Source organism: Diabrotica virgifera, chromosome 8, assembly GCF_917563875.1.
Source record: "Diabrotica virgifera virgifera chromosome 8, PGI_DIABVI_V3a".
NCBI lineage: Eukaryota > Metazoa > Arthropoda > Insecta > Coleoptera > Chrysomelidae > Diabrotica > Diabrotica virgifera.
In genome coordinates this window covers 98,620,626-98,644,317 of record NC_065450.1, presented here as the reverse complement: position 1 = coordinate 98,644,317, position 23,692 = coordinate 98,620,626, and the positions used below count along the sequence as shown (strand labels likewise).

Below are 23,692 nucleotides of genomic sequence, written 5' to 3'. Positions count from 1 at the left end.
TGTGAGCTATTTCAAAGCAATAGATTATAATATAATTTAATTTACAATATATTTAATATAATATATTTTTTATATTATAAAAAAAATCCTAGTAACAGCTAAACCATAAGGTGGAGAATACATACCTTTTTCGAAGAATCACCTTCTTCGTCAAGAAGTCCTCCAACTTCTCTTCCTTGTGCGCTAGCAAGTCTATTCCCTTGAACAAGATTTCCGACGATAACAGACGCTGGTCCCACGTCTGAAACACATTCCGTTGCTGAAACGCAGAAAGGACAACATGCTATAGCACTCAAGCAAAAAGCTTTTTGGTTTATGTTAGTTGATCAAAAGGGTGTGTATGTGAAAATAAATGAAAATAGAGAAACTTGGTTAGATTAAAAATAAGACTACTAAACATAGTACAGCTTTGGTTTGGTACTAATAATAAGTAACAACTCGTTTAATCGTAAGTACGAAGATATATTAAGATCTTTCTACCCTAGACCAGTTGTTCCCTTGATAAAGAAAATATTGCGTTATAGTTTCCGAAGAATAATTTATTGGAAGTGTCAGTGGTCAAAAACCCAATCCAGAGTGCACAATTAGATTTTAAAAGAACAATGTGGACCAAAAATTAGGACAAATTAGAGAATTGCAGTATTAAGCCATGATCAAGTACCTGTATTTGAAGTGGTTGGGAACTAAGTACATTTAAGACGATATGCTTAATATCCTTGGCAATCCATGTCCTTCGCCATGAGCAATTGGATTGCACGATAAAAAGAGATAAACTCTCCATTAAAGATGAAGACCAATCGAAAAGGCGAGTTTTTGTATCCATCCCCGTAAATACTGATACAGTTCATGACAATATTTCATCAGAACATCGAATTAGGCTAAACTTAATAGCTGGGATACTTATATTTTATTAGCGTTAGCGTCGGAAATTAGGAGAAAAAGTTCTGCAAAGTGGATCCCGAAATATCTGAATGTTAACCAGAAGCGTACAATGGTAGAAGCATCACGTTGAACAGAGACATCGTGGTTTGTCAAAACCTAAAAAATTTCGTGTTCAAACCCGAAAAGAAAACTCGAAATGTTGTCAAAAGCTATTTTGTTTTTTTTTTCAAAACACTACATCTGCACACAAATAATCTATGTTGCGAAGCAAACAGTTTGTGATTTAGGATTCGAATTAGTCAATTGTAAGAAAAACTATTTTCTTTCAATGAAGAGATGATGGAAGCTGTGGAGGCTTGGTTTGCAGAGTAAGATAAAATTTATTTTGAATGGTTTAGATGTGCTGCAGAATAATTGTAATAAATGTATCCAATTAAGAGTACAGTATGTTTAATACAGCAGACTTTAACTTTCAATGTTGTTCTGAAACAATTTTCTTGTGGCATTTAACTTTCAAATTTTGTTTGCTTATATAGGGTGAGGCAGATAACTGGCCTATTAGAAATATCTCGAGAACTAAAGGCAACAGAATCATGAAAATTGGAATAAAGGGGTTTTGAAGGATGATCTATTAAATGAAAATATTTTCATCAATTTTCCACTTCCGGTTATACCGGAAGTTGCATATAATTTCGTTTTTTTAAATGGGACACCCTGTATATTTTTACATTTTTGGATTCTCTTCGATGTCTTCTTTCTTAAAATATGAGGTTTTGTATTATTATACAGGGTATTTTAAAAGATAATTACGTTTTTTTATTAATTTCGTAGCAACATTCACACCCTGTAGAATTGTAGTAGTTTGACATCTAAAACTCTACTTACGTTCAAATGATTTTTAATATACTCTACTATTGTTAAGAATCATTAGTATAGCTAAATTTTTAATTTTAGTATACAGGGTTGGTCGAAACTCGGAATGAGTATTTTCTGAGTTTTCTTAAATGGAACACCCTGTATTTTTGTATTGTAGTGAAATGATATTTTATAGTACTTTTTTATTTCTTAAGCATTCCCTATACCTAACTGCTTTAATTTGTGAGTTATTGGTGATTCAAGTTAAACATTAATTGCAACAAAAAATACGTAAAATTTTATTAGATTGGCCGTGAAAATACTCCATCCCAAATAATTTTTCAGAAATAAATACATATTAATCCAGACTGGTCCTTAAAATTAGCAATAATGGTTTAGCTACCAAAATACCTACGTAGTTAAGATTGTTGATTAACAATAAAGCACAAATTAAAGCAGTTAGGTATAGGGAATGCTTAAGAAATACAAAAGTAACATAAAATATAATTTCATTACAATACTAAAATACTAAAATACAATACTAAAATACATTACAATACTAAATACAATACTAAAATACTAAAATACCATTTAAGAAAACTCAGACAATACTCATTCCGAGTTTCGACCAACCCTGTATACTAAAATTAAAAATTTAGCTATACTAACGATTCTTAACAATAGTAGAGTATATTAAAAATCATTTGAACGTAAGTAGAGTTTTAGATGTCAAACTACTACAATTCTACAGGGTGTTAATTTTGCTACGAAATTAATAAAAAAACGTAATTATCTTTTAAAATACCCTGTATAATATTACAAAACCACATATTTTAAGAAAGAAGACATCGAAGAGAATCCAAAAATGTAAAAATATACAGGGTGTCCCATTAAAAAAACGAAGTTATAAGCAACTTCCGGTATAACCGGAAGTTGCAAAGAGATGAGAATATTTTCGTTTAATAGATCATCCTTTAAAACCCCTTTATTCCAATTTTCATGATTCTGTTGCCTTTAGTTCTCGAGATATTTCTAATAGGCCCTTTATTTGCCTCACCCTGTATAGTAGGCTGAAAAAGTTTTAATACATCCTCGTAGAACGATATTTAAGAATCTAATAATAACATCTTTTCACTCAACTTAACAGATTCAAGGTATTTTTAATTTCAACAATTTTTATTTTAAAAGTTTGTATAGTTTTAACTAAAACATATTATAGAAATACTTTTTAAATTATTAGAATTTGTTAAGATCTTTGTTGAACGCTTTATTCCTATTTGTTGCTGCTTTAAGTGTACAAATAAAGTACAAAAATTCCATTAATGTGTATCAATTTCACTTCTTTGTTTTACTAGTATAAGTTTTATTTGCCATAAACCAAGTATTGTCACTGAAAAGTTAGATTTTATATCAAAAAGAGAAAGGTAGTCTTATTTTTAAGAAAAGATTTCGGTGCACTTAACAAATAGTCATCACTAGTTCTTTAAAAATTAAAATATTCTTAACAATGTTCAAGTATGTCAGTATAACACAGGTCTTCTCACATTAAAGAACTAAATGGTTTATTACCTCAATCTTGGTATCAGTTCCGATCATAAATGATCTTATTGATATTTATTTTTTTGTTTTAGCTACTTTTTATCTGCCAACACATAGCAGCCAAAATGGTGAAAATATGTTTTTAAATTTGTAATAAAATAAAAACTTTAGGTCTTGGGCCCACACTTAAAAAAATCATGATTACCTTCCTCATGCGACTTCGTTTATTCAATTATTCATGTTGAGTCAGACAACTTTCTAATACGGAAAATTTTCGGAAGGGGGCGGAGGAAATTCGTCAACTTTGGAGCTTCCGAGAACTGAAATACCTTTAAACATTTGTCGGACAAGACTACCAGTAAATTGTAAGTATTTTTATCACACAATCCTGCAAAAATCAGCTGCGAGTGTATAAATTTTATGACTCTTTATGATGCGTGCGCCTCCTGTAATAAGTCATTACGCATTGAATAGAAGTATTGCACAGAAATATAAATAAATTGTATAAATAATTGTATCAACTCTCGGGTTCAATAACCTGAAGTAACATGGCAATGTCAGGTATTGTTATAGTAGAAATGTATATATTATAAGCAAACCTCTCTTGAAAAAGAATATGTATGTATATACATATATAATATAATAGAAAAAGAATATATATGTATATAATATATATATAATCAACTTGGGAAGTAAATATCGGCATGTCTCGTAACAAGGATGAAAAAAAACCAAATTATGCCGCTCAAAAAGTAACGTTTCAACAGCATACAGATCATTCAAATATTGTGGCGATGACACCAAAGACAATTACACAAACTGGGACTGGTATTGGGAATATTTTTTCGAATTAGGATTATTTTGAAGAATTCCATGAGACGGATAAGGAAGAATAAAGCATTGACAAGTTATTAAGGAGGATATTTAATTTTTGGGACATATCTATTATGATATTAAAATGGTCGCTATTTTATGTTTTTTTTCGGAAAGCTTATTGTACATATTTCATTAACTATTATAGAAGTTCTTGGGACTTCGGCAGATCTGCTATATATATTATTTCCACCATTTTCCGCCCATCCTTTTGCCAAGTTTATACTCCACCAAAGTTAGCCTTCTCTCTGGAGCATTGCTTACGCAACTTTTTTCTCTTTGCCATGCATACCATTACAATATTAAACGGTGCGATTAATTACAATAAAATAAAAACAATAAACTATTAAATGATTAAAAATCATTTAAAATGTTTAGAGTGACTATGTGTTAGCACACCTGTAATCTAGGTTTATACTTCGGTTACATCGTAGAATAATTGTGGATACAGTAATAAGGTAAGGGTGCAATATATTAGAACAAAAAAGAAAATAAGAGTCTATTGTTAGTACGGAATAAAAATATATTGCTCTAATTATAGATATAGAGTGATTTCTTATCGAGTGTAATGTGTGTTGCTAGTCGCCCAACAAAGGTAATGTTTACGCTGATAATCATCGGTAACAAAGAATACAAAAAATTTTGTTCTGAATGTCTATTGTTAAGCCTGCACCTAAAATATTTAATTCAAAAAAACTGATATGCTTTGTACACACTTATGACAAATGAATGAATGGAAAAGTCTTTTTAAAGTGTTTAAAGAGCGCTTTCAGCTTTCAAAGCTATTTTCAAAATTTAAAAGTACCACTACCAAAGAGAAATTCCATTGGTGAAAACATACACAACTCTTTCTTCAAAAATTTTAGAAAGTTCTAAAGTTACCAAAAAACATCTAAAAAACAACACACTAAGAGACCTCACAAAAAACACATTAAGAAAAAGTTGTTTATGGTACTCGTAAAGTCTGACAAACTATCTAAGAGAATCATTAATATTCAGCTGAGCAAGGTGCTAGTGTCCGAGTTGTGAAATTCCATAAACAAGGGATCTACCTTTTTTATAAAATGAGCCCTTGTTTATATAATTTCACAACTCGCACAATAGCTCCCCGCTTAGCAGAACTATATATAAAAGAGTCACTAATATTCTGCTCAGCGGGGTGCTATTCTTCAAGGTGTGAAATTCTATCAATAAGGGACCTACCTCTTTTATGGAATGATCCCTTTTTTTATTTTTTTTTATGTAATTATGTTTATTTACAATCTACATCATTAAAAGAATATTAAGTAAATTTGTTTCATGTTTTTGGGCATGAAGAAGAGACTTCCAATGATGCTTCATCTTATTTTATTTATATTTAAGTTTTAAAATAGGTCCTGAGGCCAGGTTCTATCTAGTCTCCTTGTGGCAGGGCCATTATGGAATAATTCCCTTACTAACTCATTGTCATGGTGAATGATGCGCTCGTTTTTTGATTCAGATGCTCGATGGATTTCTTCTCTGATGAAAGGTATATTTAAGTATTCGTGAAGTGTTTGATTAGTTACATACCATGGTGCATCCACTATTGATCTTAGAATTTTAGACTGAAATATTTGGATGATATTGAGTGATGTTGACTTTGCACAGCCCCAGAGGTGTAGTCCGTAGTACCAAATAGGTTTGAGTATTGCTTTTGTACAAAAGAATTTTGTTTTGGATGTTGAGTTTTGATCTCATGATCAATACATTTGCCGAAATTTCAAGTCTAGTTGTCTTCTTTTGGTCTGTATATGTTTTTTCTAAGTAAGACGTTGGTCAAGATGGAGGCCAAGGTATTTAGCGTCTGTTACTGTTGGTATTCGTACATTTTCCATTCTTACAGGTGGGCATGTGTTGTGACGGTTTGTAAACGTTATTTGAGATGATTTTGTTTTATTTACTTTTGTTCGCCATTTTATTGTACCACTCACTGAGTATGTCCAGATGGTGTTGCAGGTCTTGTGAGGCTTGTATGTGATCTTCATTTACAGCTAGTATTGCTACGTCATCAGCAAAGGAAGCGATCGTAGTATTATGAGACTCTGGTATATCGGCTGTGTAGAGTGAGAGAAGCAGCGGCCCGAGAACACTACCTTGCGGAACTCCAGAGTTAATAGGACAGAGGCTGGATTGTTGGTCTTTGAATTTTACTGAGAAATATCTATTTGATAAGGAGGATTTGATTAGGAGGAAATAGTTACTAAATAGTGCTAATTTTACTTTGTAAAGCAGACCTCTGTGCCAAACTTTGTCAAACGCTTGTGAGATATCTAAGAATACAGCGTTGCAGTATTTCTTTTCTTCGAGAGTTTTTGATATTTCATTTACTATTGGATGAACTTGTGTAGTAGAGTGATTTTCCCGAAAACCAAACTGATGTTCTGGTAGTAATGTTAGGAATTCATGATCTGCGTATATTCTTTGTAGCAGCAATCTTTCAAATACTTTGCTAACGATTGGGAGTAGGCTGATGGGTCGATAAGATGTTACTTCATTGGGCGCTTTGCCTGCATTAAGGATCATTATGATTTCTGCAAATTTCCATATTTTTGGAAAGTATGATAAACTTAGCATGCGATTAAATATTACTGTTAGCATAATAATGGCCTTACGAGGAAGTTATTTTAGTACTTGTGCCGAGATTAAGTCATAACCTGGAGCCTTTCGTGAGTTGAGTTTGGTTATTTCTTTCTTGACTTCTATAGGAGTAAAACTTTTGATTGGAAGGGACATTTGACATGCTGCGCTAATTAGTTCTTCCAATTCTTCACCAGGGTCTGGTGGCTCGGTTTGAAATACACTCGTAAGATGTTCAGCAAAGACGTCCGCTTTTTCTTTGTTGGAACGAGCCCATTCACCATTTGGTTTATGGAGGGGAGGAATATTTGTGTATGGTTTTTTGAGTTTCTTAGTCGCCTTCCATAGCGTCTGATCATTTGCTGTAAAGTTTGTAATGTAATGTTCGAAGGTTTCATTGTTTGCAGCTTTGATGGCTACTCCAAGTTCTCTACGTAGTCTATTGTATATATGTTGATCTATGTTGTTTCTAGATCTTTGCCAGTTTCTTCTCGCACGACGTTTTTCAGCAATGAGTTGCCGAATGTGTAGGGGAACATTTGTTGTATGTGTCGGTCTGCGTTCAGTTCGTGGTGTAGATTGCCATGCCGCTTCTTGCACAAGGGTTGTGAAATATTGAGCTGCTGTATCTATCTCGTGTGGAGATTTGATTCGCAAATTAAGATTAATGTTTTCTTCTAGGTAGTATTGAAAATCTGCCCAGTTGGTGTTTTTTGACGCTAGTCGAGTAAGGGGTGTGTTGTTTATAACTGTGGTACTCTTGTTCATGATAATTGGTGTATGATCGGATGAGAGGTCATAGCTGGATTCTATTAGACAGTTGTTTCTGGATTCTCCTTTGCTTATGTAAAAGTCTAGCACATCTGGAAGTTTTCTGGGGTCACTTGGCCAGTAAGTAGGGATTCCGTTGGTGTGGCAATCATAGTTGTTGTCGGTCATTGCTTTTAAAAGGTTACGACCTTTTGTTGTTATGAGTCTTGAGCCCCAATGTGTGTGTTTCGCATTCCAATCTCCCCCGGCTACAAATTTACTGCCAAGTAATTAAAAGAAGGCTTTGTATTCATCTGTGGAGATTGCATGACGAGGTGGGCTGTAGATTGCAGATATATTAAAGTGCCATGGCGTTGCATTCACTTGAACAATTGCTGCTTAAATTTTTGCTGTGTATATTTTGGCAATTCATGATGTGATATACAGCTTCGTATGATTATGGCCGAGCCACCATGAGCTGTACCATCGGGGTGAGGTGTACTGTATGTAGTATAGAGCGGAATATTGAACGTAGTTAGATCAGTAAAGTGGGTTTCTGAAACAAGCAGTACATTGATTTTATTCTGGTTTAAGAAAGTGATTACTTCCTGCTTATGGATTAGCAGGCCATTAGCGTTCCATGTGGCAATTCTAAGTATGTTTAACATTAACAATTCCTTCGGTTAATGACTTGTGTGAGTAAGTTTAATATCATACTATTTTGACTGATGAGTTGTGAGCACATGTTTTTGAACTCGTTAAGGAATGTTATTAGTTGTAGTTCTATGTTAGTTTTAGGTTCTTGGTCATGGTTGATTTGATGTGCTGTCATATTTGCATATGTTCTATGATGATTTTGTGCAGTAGTGTTTAGCTGATTTGTTTCATTACTTACATGTGGGTTGTTAAATGTTGTTCTTTGGGGTTGTTGGTTTCCTCTTTTTGGCATATTTCTATTTTCTACTAATTCCATGTAGACAACACAGCCCTTATAGTTAGCAGGGTGATCTTGTGTGCATAGTGCACACTTAGCCGGAGTGTTTCTAGGTTTTTTACAAGATTTTGTATCATGTTGTTCTCCACATTTGACGCAGTAGTGTGATTTAGTGCAATATGTTTTACTATGACTGCATTGGATGATTGAGTTTCTCTTCTTTGGTGCTTCCACTGCTATTTTGGTGTGACATAAGAATTCTAGACTAAATATGTCTTTGTTGTTACTCTTGGGTTCAAGGTCTATGAAAAATAAGGATAAGGGTTCCTTTGTTTGTTTGTGTCGGACGTTGGTTATATTGCGAACTTTATGGCCGGCATTTTCTAACTCCTTTGTTATATCTGTTTTGGGTATAGAGTGATGGATATGTCTTATTACCACTCTGTAGGCACGTTCTTCCTTTATTTGGTAAGTGTGGTGAACGATTTTTTCTTCTCGTAAATGTCTTACCAGCTGAAGATAGGTATATGTTGTATGTGTTATAACTTTGACAGTGTCGTTTGGCAGGGTTCTGGTATAGTAGGTTTCTTTCTGTATAATTTGTGCAAAGTTATCGAGCATATCTTTACAGTTTTTGACACCATATATGAATATTGGAGGTGGTCTTGGTACCTTCTGTTGTTTTTCTGTTTCAGTGTGTTCAGCGTTCTCGTCGTTTGATAATGCACTGTATCGATTTTGTATTTTTGTGGGTGGTCAACTGGAAGAATTAGAATCGTTATTTTTAAATTCACGTTTTTTGACTACTTGCCATGAGTTCTTATTTTGGGCTTGCTTGTCTTTGTCTTCGCTAAACTCAATATCCGAGTTTTCTGAATGTATATTTTCAAGATTTAGCTGTCTTTTTGAGGTCTGCTCTGCAGTGGATAGGTTGTTTTGGACGTAGTACATTGGTTGTGATTGTAGTGGAAATTGTTGTAGTTGTGCTGGAAAAATGAATTGATTTTGTGGAATGTTTGCTATAGGAGTATTTGCCTCTTGACAGTAGTAAACGGAATTTGGTGCATTTTCGGAAGTGTTTTCTGGGGGCGGATATTGTTTGGAAGTTGAGTACATGTTCCTGGATGTATATTAATAGTGGACCTGCTGTTAACCTACAATTTCTGTTAATACCACAATAGACACTGGTTGTTTGTTTTACGTATGTGTGAATTGTTCATTGTAGAAAAACAGAATTTGGTACGTCACTGTCACTTCACTATTTATTTTATAATTATATTTTTTGCAGATTCAACTGCTGATGTTAGATAAACTTAATTATCATACAAAACGTCAAGACGAACTCGAACAGTATGAATAACGAATTCGAACTGTTTTAAGAATGTCTTTAAATCGCAAAATTTGCAGAGAACTTTGAAATGTGTGTTCAAATATTGGCAGTTATTTTGACACTCCTTTTTTATTTAAGTACACAATTCCATCAATAGTACCCCGCTGAGCTGAATATTAATGACTCTCTTAGTTTGTTGGCAGAACTATACCTATCATAAATTTGTGATATCCATAGTGGTACTCATAATATACGAGTAGTACCCGTACCATAAACAACATTTTTAATGTGTTTTTTGTGGAGTCTTTTAATCTACTGTCTTTTAGAAGTTTTTTGATAAATTTCGCAGTTTTTTGACTTCGAAGAAAAAAAATATATTTTTTTACCAATGGGATCCCCCTTTAATAGTGGTACTTTTAAATTTTGATCATAGCTCTGAAGGTAGCTATGAAATTCGAAAGCGCGCTATTAATTAACTGTTTTACACACTTTAAAAATACTTTTCTTTTCCATTATTTACTCTCTCTCTCTCTCTCTCTCTCTCTCTCTCTCTCTCTCTCTGTCTCTGTCTCTCTCTGTCTCTCTCTCTCTCTTTCTCTCTCTGTCTCTCTCTCTCTCTCTCTCTCACACACTCTCCCGCTTTCAGTGTCCCTTACCGAGCAACACGGCCCAGCCAGCCATTTCCACCCATTTTACAACATTAAAATGTGGAAATCTTGAATTGTCCATGTCTGTCTGTCCGTTTGTAAACACAACTTCTCCAATATTATTAGAAAAAATATAGATAGAATGACAATTAGGTATCAAATGAGAGCTTATAACCAAAAGATGGATTAAAGGTAAGAAATTTGACCTCGGACTTCCAGTTCCAGAGTTGAAACCGAAAGTACTGTTTTCAAGTCGCCGAAAAAAAATACAAACGATATATTATTCGACGCGCCTCCGTAAGGCGAGAACAAATATATACTTCCGGTTTTTATACCACTTCCCACTAAAAAGTTGTAACCCGAAGTGTCAAATTATAGTCACATTATATAGACTCGCATTTTGCCTTCAAAGAACTTGGAATTATGGAAAAAGAGGATACTCAATATATCTGATCAAAGCAATCAAAAGTATATACAGTACACAAATACATACATACAGTAAGGTGCAAATGTCTGGAATAAATTCGATATTTCGTAAACCGTCACTCCTACGAAATATATGCCAAAATATCGTAATTTAAAAATAAAAATCGACCTGATTCGGGATTTTTCCTTAAAGTCGTCAGTTTACGATTTAATATTTCCAACTTATTAACATGCAGACGACTGAAACAAAACATGAGCCATAATGTGAAAGTTGGGTAATTACTCAGAGATAGCTCTCGAATTCAATCTAGCGAAATGGGATTTCTCAAAATAGTGCAAGGTATTAACGTACTTCATAGGCAGAGAAATGAAGAAGTAAGGCCAGATTTAAATATCTACTCGATTAATGAGAAAACAAAAAGAAGACATAACAAAACGGAAGACTAACTAAACAGATACTAGTTAACAAACCTAAAGAAAGAAGTATAAGACGCGACTTGAAAAGACGCAGCGAAGTTTTAAACCGAAACAAGCACCCCTGACATGAAGAAGTATATCGGAAAAGGGGTAGGTAGAACAATAAATGTTTTTAATAAATAAGTTATATCAGGGTACTGAGAGGGTTTTCGGGTGTTCTTACATTGATTGTTTATTTCTCGGGCCGTAAATATACATTGGGAGATTCTTGCAGATGCTTTGTCAAAGTAGTATTTGACATTGAAAATAGTATAATAGGCTGTGTTGCCGTCGCTTATTAAAACTATAGTATTCAGCGTGAAACTATATATTTCGGTTTTTAAACTTTACACGCTTTTCCGGTTGGGACCAATGAAATGACACACAGAACCGTAAGACACCATCCCTTACCACACTACTTCTCCATAAATCAATTTGATACGCTAAGGTATATTATGTAGTTAAGTTGCATATAAATTTGGATTTTGTACTACTATTATACATATGTCGCTGATTTTGGTATAATGAGTCTAAGTTACGATATTTTTGATACTTTGAGGAATTTATAAGTCATTTCAAATGTTCAACCATGTCAAGTCAACCACAACCAAGATTTAAGTATGGTAAAAAAATAAATTACGTCTAATTTAATATTGTTCTCTTGTATTTCTGTAAAAAATATTACCTTTACAGGACGACTTATTGGTGGGAAACTACTCGTATCATGTACGTGCATAAAAATTATTGAATGCTACCATATATTTTCTACATAATTGTAGGTAACATTAGCTAAATAGTATAATCACAATCTATCAACAGGTTGTACTAAATGCAGAACTGTTCTCGGACAAGAAACGTCGTGCTAATGTTACTTTAGGTAAGTAATATATAAAAAAATACAATAAATTTTCACAAACAAAACTAAGTATATAACTTTACTCTAAAAAAACTAATATTGGATATATTTTTTCCAACGAAATATTGAAAAAATTGTACTATTTCCTGTAATAGTTCAAACCTAAACTAAAACTAGTGCCTTCTTTCTTGTCCAAGCACTGTTGCGCCATTAACAAAGAATAACCCACAAAAAAATTACTGCAACCAAAATTTTAAAAAGAAATCTAATATTTAGAATTTTTCAGTTATTTGCTTTCATCCCACAATCTTTTATTTGTAGGTATAAAGTAAGCATTTTACACTAGAAAAACTGCTAAAGATTACCAAACTTTCAAATGACTAGTTAAAAGTAAATAACAGGGAGCAAATAATGCAACATCATACTGTAGAAAAATATGTTTTACCATCGGATAACTGATACTCATTCCATTTCAATCACAGTTTTATTTGTATTATAATTGACTAACTTTAATATTTTTTAAATCTTGTAAATTTTGTGGTCGATCGATGTAAACTTTTGATTTAAGTCAACCCAGACTAAAAAATCTAGTGATGTAAGATCTGGAGATCTTGGGGGAGGATCCATTATCTAAGGTATTGCCGATTTACTTTTTCATGTAAACAGAACGTTATCCCATCAGAAAAAAGGATTTGGCGAATGAAACGTGGATTTTCTTCTTGTTCTTCTTTCTCGAAACTCCTTATGCCCCTCAGGGGGCGTCCTTGCGGTCCTTTGCTAACTCTTTCATTTGTTGATGTGTTTTTCCTGTCCAATTTCTATAATCTGATCAATCCATCTTGTCCTTGCCCTCCCTTTCCTTCTTTTGCCATATCTTTTGATTCCATCACCTGCTTTGGTATTCTTCCCTGGTACATTCTGTTAATGTGTCCATACCATTTTAATTTTTTTTTGGGCGTGGATTTTGATTTCATAAACCTTACATTATTTCGCAAAACTGCATTCGCCGATCTGGATCATCCTCAATGATGTCCTGGACATAATAAATTTTATACGGATGATATTTCTCTTTATTAAGTAGGTACACTTAAAACAGACCTTTTAAAATGTATATGTATCGGCTGCAATTTGGCTTGAATTAATTTGAGTATTCTCTGTAACGATTAATAATATCAAGATTTATAATTATCATTCATTGGTACGCGACCAGCATTTGCAACTTATATCACATGACCAGTTTGTCTAAATTTCTTCTTAATTTTACTAACAATGGACTGTGTAATAGGCATATTACGATGTTTTATATTAAGTAAATTACATACTTCTTGTTATCTTCTGGTTTTATCTCTATATCCAACTACAATTATTGCTTCGATTCTTTGTATTTCCATTAATGGGGCCAGTATTTATTTATTTCATGCAATAAACTAGTCCTTGTAAGACAATGCAAAGAATTGGTTTAAATATAAACCAAGCCAACTCGATTTTTAAAAACTAGACTTATTGCTACAGTTCTTTTTAGTTCCCATTTTTAGGTGGCTAATATGGGAATGTATTTTTGTCTTTTCATACTAATAGAAAGAACATCAGTACTAAAAATTTATTAATAAACTTCTTCTTCTTCTTTTAGTTTCATGGCCTCCACCTCTTAGATACTTGGCCAGATTAATAAACTTCTTTAACAACTTAATTCATTGTACATTATACCATTCTCCGTGTCTGACATGGAGCGGCTTGACGGCAAATTCGGTACTTGCCCGTGTCTGTCACGTTCGACCGTAGTACAGCGCTATTCAAACATTTTATGGCTGTTTTTGGTTCAGCCAAAAAATTATGTTATTACATTATAAAAGAAAGTCTGTTCTACAATAAGTTTAGACGTAGCTAAGGCCTTCGACAAAGTCTGGCACGAAGGTTTAGTTTACAAACTCAAAATTATTATGCCTAAACAATATTCAGAAATTTTTGCAGTCATATATATATATATATATATATATATATATATATATATATATATATATATATATATCTGACAGATCTTTCAGACTTAAGCAAGAAGACGTGTACACTGATCTAAAAGAAATCAGAGCAGGAGTCCCTCAAGGAAGCGTATTAGCTCCTGACAACATTTGCAGATGATACTTATCCTAGCAGTAGGAATTACCAGCGAAGAAGCAGCAGAAAAATTACAGTTGGCAATAAATAAAATACAACTATTTTCAATGGGAAATAAGCCACAATTTTACCAAAAAAATGATTTTATTAACGTTTCGACGCCCATTTCGAAAATAGTTGATTATAAAAGTGCCACAAGGAAATAGCTTCAGAACAACAAAAATAAAATACATAAGTGAACTAAGGAATAGATAATCAAATTAAATGAATCTCTATTCACGTCAATTTTAAAAATAAAAAAAATCGAAAACATTTCAATGAGAATAAATGCTGCCCAAATACCATATTATGCATCTTCTGCAAAATATGGTATCACACTTGATGCGAGACTTCGCTGGAGAGTCCACATTAAAAAGAAACGGGAAGAATTAGGTATCCGTTACAAAAAAATGTATTGGCTGATGGGAAGAAACTCTGCATTATCCACACATAACACAATACTTCTATACAAACAAATACTGAGACAAGTATGGATTATACTTGATTATAATTATACAAGTATGGTTGCCAACTCTGGGACTGTGCCAATTCAAGTAATATCCAGATTATCCAGATATTCCAGAATAAAGTGTTAAGGAACATCGTTGATGCTCCTTGGTATATCCGAAATGTCGACCTCCACAAGGACATTGAGATGGAAAATGTAGACAAACTTATCAAGAAGAGGCAGGTAGTCACGAACAACGGCTCCATAGTCATGTAAACATCGAGGCCATCCAGCTCCTCGATTATACTGGGTTAGAAAGAAGACCCAAACGAAGAAAACCATTTGAGTTAGTGAAAAGTGTTAGTGTAAAAGCAGAACATAATGTTGTATTGTGTGTTAGTTTTAAAGTGCATACTTAAAAAAAAATAAGAGGACACCATAGGGTTAAGATCTTAGATTATGTATGATTTAGTAATTTAAGTAAAAGAAGAACTGATAATTGGTCAACTGATGACCAGATTGCAGTAGTATAAACACAGCATGTGTTTAATAATAATAAAAAAAATTAACCGTAACTGTACTTTAGTTTATTTTAGTTTCTGTCAGGTAGTAAATGTTTCTTGATCTGAAGGGATGAAATAGAAAAGAGAATAAGGAAGGAACAAGGTATTCCTTGATACACTCGGTAATAACGCAATCTTTCATTCTGCGTTTAAACTTTTCAAAAATACTTATAATCAGTATTCGAAAAAAAAATGAATGCGTTTAAAACACATTGGCGCGAAATTTTGCGCCTACACCCTTAAGTGGTTAAGTGCTTTAATAATCGACAAAACTAGAGGCTAATTTACTTCTCATTTAATTCAATATCTTTTACGAATCAATGACGATGAACTGGATCGCCGATCGACCACAAAATTTACAATATTTAAAAAATAGAATTAGAGTGGACACTCCAGAAATGATCCACAACATTCAAGAAGATTGCCGTCATCGTTTCAATTACTGCCAAGAGTCCAACAGGCAGGTGGGTGGCAGTTTGAAGATTTACTTTAAGCGAAAAGCAATGTATGTTTCGTCAAATAAACATTTTTTTCTGTTTTATGGCAGCAGTAAAATGTATTTTGAATTAAATAAAATTACATACACACTTTTTGTTGTGTCAATTAATTTAATTAAAAAATATTTTTTGGCCAACGTATATAAATAATTATGTTAATATTTATATTTCTGAATAGAGAATTGAATATACCTTCAAATGAACTAGCAAACGATCTCTAATCTCATTTAAAAAGTCATCGATTACGTCATCATGCCAGATGGATAACGTTACTATATCCTGGTTTTAAGCTAGAAGGAGTAAATTCAAAAGACAGATTCACACCCAATAATGTCACTTGAAAAATCACCAGATTCACTTTCTTTTTTGGTTGACCAGGTCGGCCTTCGACATGTATCAATTCGATTCAAATCAATTCGACATATCGAATCCAGTAATCAATATCAGTCAACTTATAAGACTAATAACACTAATAAGTCACTAAATAGTTCTAAAAACAAGTTTTTAAAGTGAAAACTTCTTTAGGGACGTTGTGCACTTTTTTGATGGGGTAAAAGCAGTGAATTCGCGACCGTGATCGCACTTTTTGGATGGGCTTAAAGCATTGAATTCGCGACTATCATTGCGACCGTTACCGCGACCGTCATTGCAACCGTCATCGCGACCGTCATCGCGATCGTCATCGCGACCGTCATCGCTTCGGCGAAATAAATATTGTACGTATATATTATAAATATGTATGTATTGTGTATATACAAATTGTGTAGAAGTATTTAAATTTAAAATAAATGTAAAACCTATTTGTGGATAGGGAAAAATGATTGATTTTGCGACCGTCAGCGACCGTCATCGCTTCGGCGAAATGAATATTGTACGTATGTATACATATATTATAATGTATGTGTGTATAAATTGTGTAGAAGTATTTAAAAAAATAAATATAAAACCTACTTTTGAATGGGGAAAAAAGGATTGATTTGGCGACCGTCATCGCTTGGGCGAAATAAATATTGTATGTAGGTATACATATATTATAATGTATGTGTATATAAATTGTGTAGAAGTATTTACATTTAAAATAAATGTAAACTCTATTTTTGGATGGGGAAAAAGGATTGATTTGGCGACCGTCATCACTTTGGCGAAATAAATTTTGTACGTATATATATTTTTGAAGTGAAAACTTCTTTAGGGATGTTGTGCGATTTTTGGATAGGGGAAAAAGCATTGAATTCGCGACCGTCATCGTGACCGTCATTGCGACCGTCGTCGCTTATGTTATATATTATGTGCATGTATATATAAATTGTGTAGAGGTATTTAAATATATATATTTAAATTTAAAATAAATGTAAAACCTATTTTAGGATGGGGAAAAAGGATTGATTTCGCGACCATCATGTCATCGCGAACGTCATCGCTTCGACAAAATAAATTTTGTACGTATATTATTATAATCTACGTATAATAATAGTAATATCATTGAAGTGAAAACTTATTTAGGGACTTCGTGCACTTTTTAGATGGGGAAAAAGTATTGAATTAGCGACCGTCATCGCTTCGGCGAAATAAATTTTTGAAGTGAAAACTTCTGTAAAAACGTTGTGCACTTTTTAGATGGGGAAAAAGTATTGAATTTGCGACCGTCATTGCTTCGATGAAATACATTTTTTAAGTGAAAACTTCTTTAGGGAGGTTGTGCACTTTTTAGATGGGGAAAAGTATTGAATTAGCGACCGTCATTGCTTCGACGGAATAATGTTTTAAAGTAAAAACTTTCTTAGGGACGTTTTGCCCTTTTTAAATGGGGAAAAACTATTGAATAGCGACCGTCATTGCTTCTACGAAAATAAGTTTTTGAAGTGAAAACTTCTTTAGGGACGTTGTGCCCTTTTTATATGGGAAAAAAGTATTGAATTAGCGACCGTCATCGCGACCGTCATTGCTTCGACGAACTAATTTTTGAAGTGAAAACTACTTTAGGGACGTTTTGCACTTTTTCGATGGGGAAAATATTAAATTAGCGACCGTCATTGCTTTAACGAAATAAATTTTTGAAGTGAAAACTTCTTTAGAGACGTCGTGCTCTTTTAGATGGAGAAAAAGTATTGAATTGGCGACCGTCACTGCTTCGACGAAAATCAATTTTTGAAGTGAAAACTTCTTTAGGGACGTTGTGCCCTTTTTAGATGGGAAAAAAGTATTGAATTAACGACCGTCATTGCTTCGACGAAAATAAATTTTTGAAGTAAAAACTTCTTTAGGGACGTTGTGCCCTTTTTAGATGGGGAAAAAGTATTGAATTAGCGACCGTCATCGCGACCGTCATTGCTTCGACGAACTAATTTTTGAAGAGAAAACTGCTTTAGGGACGTTTTGAAATTTTTCGATAAGGAAAAAGTATTAAATTAGCGACCGTCATTGCTTTAACGAAATAAATTTTTGAAGTGAAAACTTCTTTAGAGACGTCGTGCTCTTTTTAGATGGAGAAAAAGTATTGCGTTAGCGACCGTCCTCGCGACCGTCATTGCTTCGACGAAATAAATTTTTGAAATGAAAACTTCTTTAGGGACGTTGTGCACTTTTTAGATGGAGAAAAAGTATTGAATTAGCGACCGTCATTGCTTCGACGAAAATAAATTTTTGAAGTAAAAACTTCTTTAGGGACGTTGTGCCCTTTTAAATGGGAAAAAAGTATTGGATTAGCGACCGTCATTGCGACCGTCATTGCTTCGACGAACTAATTTTTGAAGAGAAAACTGCTTTAGGGACGTTTTGCAATTTTTCGATGAGGAAAAAGTATTAAATTAGCGACCGTCATTGCTTTAACGAAAAAAATTTTTGAAGTGAAAACTGCTTTAGGGACGTTTTGCACTTTTTCGATGGGGAAAAAGTATTAAATTAGCTACCGTCATTGCTTTAACGAAATAAATTTTTGAAGTGAAAACTTTTTTAGAGATGTCGTGCTCTTTTTAGATGGAGAAAAAGTATTGAATCAGCGACCGTCATTGCTTCGACGAAATAAATTTTTGAAATGAAAACTTCTTTAGGGACGTAGTGCACTTTTTAGGAGGGGAAAAAGTATTAAACTAGCGACCGTTATTGCTTCGACGAAATAAATTTGTGAAGTGAAAACTTTTTTAGGGACGTTTTGCACTTTTTAGATAGGGAAAAAGTATTGTGTTTGCGACCGTCATCACTTTGCCGAGCTAAATTTCGTACGTATATATATTATGTATATGTATACATAAATAGCATAGAATGTACGCAACGCGTATATAATATAGGTATAGCACTTCTTTTTGGATGGGAAAAAGCATTGAGCTCGTAATTTAGATATTATAAGAAGTTTTCCCTTCTGTCGGCACTCCCATATAGTGCTTTGAATTTTTTTTATATAAATACACACTTAAACCCTAAAAATTAAAGGAGTAGCGCAGAAAATACAAAAAAATCGCCGATATAACTTAATTAACCTATGAATTTTAAATGTCGAAGTGTCAAAAATTGTATTACTGTCAATTGTGTCAAACTGTCATAATTTAGTGAAGTAAACTTGCCTGCGGTTGGACCATAGATATAACAGAATAGATTAGGCTAGTTCGAAAAATAGCGTAACGCGGAACAGTTCGGGTCGGTGGTCTATCTATCTCTCTCTACCGGCGCTTAGCTTTCTCTCTCTAGCATATGATGGCCGCCGCCTGTGTGTCACTGTCGTTCCGTTATTCCCACCTCTTGGTAGATACGCTCACACTCGCACGACAGACAAAGATAGCTAGACCACCGTACTTGATGTCGGCGTTACACCTCGATGCATTGAGTGGCATATGACTAGCCTGATCTATTTTCTTTACATATCTCTGGGTTGGACCAATACAAACAGGCATTACAGAACAAGTTGAATTACTCCTCCTAGTTTAAAAACGAGGTATCGTATATAATATATCATATATTATCACATAATTATAATATATTCTATGTCAAAAAATCATACTTTAAAAATAAAAATCGTGTCTGTTTCGGGATTTCTCCCCAAAATCTCCTATTATCGGAAAAAATGAATTTATTTTATAATTTTGCCCATGCTACGGATGTCATACATAATCTTATAACTCATAATTATATCTTAGAATTATTTGCATTTATGTATAATATGTTTTACCTATATTTATAAGTCGCTTTTCTATTTGCCCAATCTAAAACTATGAAATTAATACAATGATAACAACAGCGTTTTCGATTATTAGTAGTTTTCGTATTATTTAAATTTTAAATTCAGATAAACTTATAATGGTAATAATATACTAATTAATGTTGTAACCTTAATTAATTTGATATACTTCTTCTAACTATCACATCGACAACATAATATGTTTGTAGTTTTGATTTAATTTGTATAAATTGGATGGTGGCGCATGTGCAACGATTGGTCGGATTAAGTTATATCTTATTTATCGGTTCATTAATGCAACCTCTTCTTCAATACGCTGAAGAATTCTTACGTGATATGGTCCAATTCAAACAATTAGACGTGCATGTCATAGACTTAATAACATCATAACCCACTGGTACAAACTTGACGGCAAACAAATTCAGCACATTTTTCCTCATATATTAGTTTTTTCGCTCGTGTTAAGTTTAGCAGGAAAGCGCTGTTGACAAATAAAAAATATATATTTATTTACCACAACAGCTACCGGCTATACTGTTTATCTTTGTCTTTAAGAGTTTGAAACAGAGATAATTATCTTTACTATAAGTGTCAAACTCATGTTGTCCCGTAGAAAGTTACTTAAGATTTTTGTATATCGATGTGAAGTTATATAGTTAAAATATAAACTGTCCTATGCAACTGTCTGCACGCTAAATTCTGTTACTTTAGCTTTTCTACTCTGTTACTCTAGTTTCTCGATTTGATTTTCATCCAAATTGTTGAATATTTTAATTGAATTGTATTAAAAGTTCGCCTTCCCAGATTATAATTTGGTAACAATATTTTGTTTTCAAATATATTGACATTAGCTATATTTAACCTCCAATATTATGACAGACGTCAGTTACATATTTCGATCTCATCAAATGTAATAATGACGTCATATAAACTCGCAACTAATTCCAGCCAATGAAATGCTCGCACTAATAGGAATGGCGTGTTAAAAAATCTGAGTATTTCCTATATATTTTTTCAAATTTAGAATATGCCAATAAGGGGAAAATTACGTTTATTTTTTACTTTTCCTTTATTAAGTTTCTGTAAGTTTTATCTACTTGTTCATTTTGTAATATTTTAAATACTCTACTGGATCTGTTTTCTATATTGCTATTTTCTCATATAGTCACATAAAAAATTATTAATTAACGACGATAATGGTTTAATTTCAAAAAATTTCAACTATGGCATTAGATTCACAAAGAACAACGTTCAACGTTCGAACAAGTTCTCGGTTTTCTTAAAATATTTGAATAATGAAATATATTTCAATTGTACAAACCTTTACCTATGGCACTATGGGTCATTCAACGAATATACAGGGTGTCCCGAAAAGAATGGTCATAAATTATACCACACATTCTGGGGTCAAGAATAGTTAGATTGAACCTAACTTACCTTAATACAAATGTGCTCATAAAAAAGTTACAGCCCTTTGAAGTTACAAAATGAAAATCGATTTTTTTCAATGTATCGAAAACTGTTAGAGATTTTCTATTGAAGATGGACATGTATCATTCTTATGGCAGGAAAATCTTAAAACAATATTATAGTGAAATTTGTCCACCCCACAAAAATTTTATGGGGGTTTTGTTCCCTTAAACCCCCCCAAACTTTTGTGTACGTTCCAATTAATTCATTATTGTGGTACCATTAGTTAATCACAATGTTTTTAAAACTTTTCTGCCTCTTAGTATTTTTTCGATAAGCAAGTTTTTATCGAGATGCGACTTATTTTTTAATATATTTACATAAAAATTTTATAGGGGTTTTGTTCCTTTAAACCCCCCAAATGTTTGTGTACGTTCCAATTAAACTATTATTTTGGTACCATTAGTTAAATACAGTGTTTTTAAAACTTTTTTGCCTCTTAGTATTTTTTAGTCACCTTTTATCGAGATGTGGCTTCTTTTTCAAAATATAACTAAAAATGTAAATTATAAATAAATTTTCAGATTATTAACAGGTCTCTATAATCGTACTTAACCATATACAAATATGTGGTGGATTCGAAAAATATTCAAAATATCTCGATAAACAGTGACTTATCGAAAAAGTATTAGGAGGCAAAAAAGTTTTAAAAACATTGTGTTTCACTAATGGTGCCACAATAATAATTTAATTGGAACGTACACAAAAGTTTGGGGAGATTTAAGGGAACAAAACCCCCATAAAATGTTTATGGGGTGCACAAATTTCACTTTAATTTTTATTTAAGATGTTGCTGCCATAAGAATGCTACATATCCATTTTCAATAAAAAATCTCGTAAGAATTTTCGATATATGAAAAAAAAATCGATTTTCATTTTGTACCTTCAAAGGACTCTAACTTCTTTTGTGTGCACTATTGTACACTCTGGGCCAAAATTAACGGGCCACCTTAAAAATAGGTCATTTTTGATGTCTTATTTCTCCTAAACCTGTTGTCCGATTTAAGTGATTTTTTAATATGTTATAGCCTTATTGCTTGACAATATCGTTATAATAATATTGTTGCTAAACAGGTAGATTTTCATTGTATACCGGGTGTACGAATCAAACTGTCTTTTTTTCCTAAAGTTTGCATCACCCTGTGGAATATTCTAGCATTTGTAGAATACTGAAATTAAAACCTAACTATAGCCTCATGCTTTCTCAACATTTTGTTTTTTGATTGATTCGCTTATGTTGGATAATAAAAAAGTTAGGTGCTTTAACAACTAGACATGTTTTTTATCAATACAGGGTGTTTTTAAAAAATTTTGGAAAATTTTAAGGGGTAATTCTGCATGAAAAACAATGACAGTTTGCTTTATAAAGTTATGTCCGCAAATGCTTCGTTTCCGAGATAGGGGGTGTTGAAATTTTTTTGACAAACTGACGATTTATTTATTACTTTAAAACCGGTTGAGGTATGCAAATGCAATTTAGTGGATTTTATGACGTAGTTATTGCATATTTTTTGACATGAAATTAAGAATTTAATTTTCACCATTGGCGCCCATACGGGTAATATGATGGCTCATATTACCCGTATGAGCGCCAATGGAGAATATTAAATGCTTAACTGTATGCCAAAAAATGTGCAATAACTACATCTTAAAACCCACCAAATTTCATGTGCATGTCTCAACCGGATTTAAAGTAATAAATAAACTTACCTACAAAATTAACCGCCCACCTTGTATTTCTTTCAATTTGCAGAAATTTTTAACCTTGGACCACATTTTATGAAGGATACGATGAAAACTACCTCCGCGGAAGAGAAATAATAATTTTTTTGAAAAAAGTCGTTTGTTACAGCAAAAATCCAATGAAAAAAATCTTCGAAGAAAATTCAAATGAAAAATATATTGGAAATAAAAGTCTAATTGAAAAAAAAATTGGGTATCAATAATGAGTGTTGCCGCCTCTAACCCTTAGGACTTCTTGGAGCCGGTTTGGCAATCCATTCATGATATCCTGGGTATCAGATTGGGGGATATTTTGCCACTCCTCTACCGCAGCTATCTTCAGCTCTTCAAGGGATGCAGGGGCTGGTACTCTCGCTCTTACCCATCTTTTGAGGTTGTCCCAGATATGCTCAATTGGGTTAAGATCGGGACTGTGTGCTGGCCATGGTAGAACTTGAATCCCGACTTCAGTAAGGTACTCACGGGTAGATCTTGCTGTATGGCAACGTGCATTGTCATGC

At 33.1% G+C, this 23,692-nt stretch overlaps 1 protein-coding gene across 1 annotated transcript in view; it reads right to left on the bottom strand.

The window, feature by feature from the left end:
- Positions 1 to 23,692, bottom strand: part of LOC114342607 (disco-interacting protein 2) — a 1,011,532-nt gene that overhangs the window by 138,927 nt on the left and 848,913 nt on the right. The window contains exon 14 of the mRNA XM_050658584.1: positions 126 to 241. Within this exon, the coding sequence (XP_050514541.1) occupies positions 126 to 241 (116 nt within the window). The remainder of the gene's footprint in view (positions 1 to 125; positions 242 to 23,692) is intronic.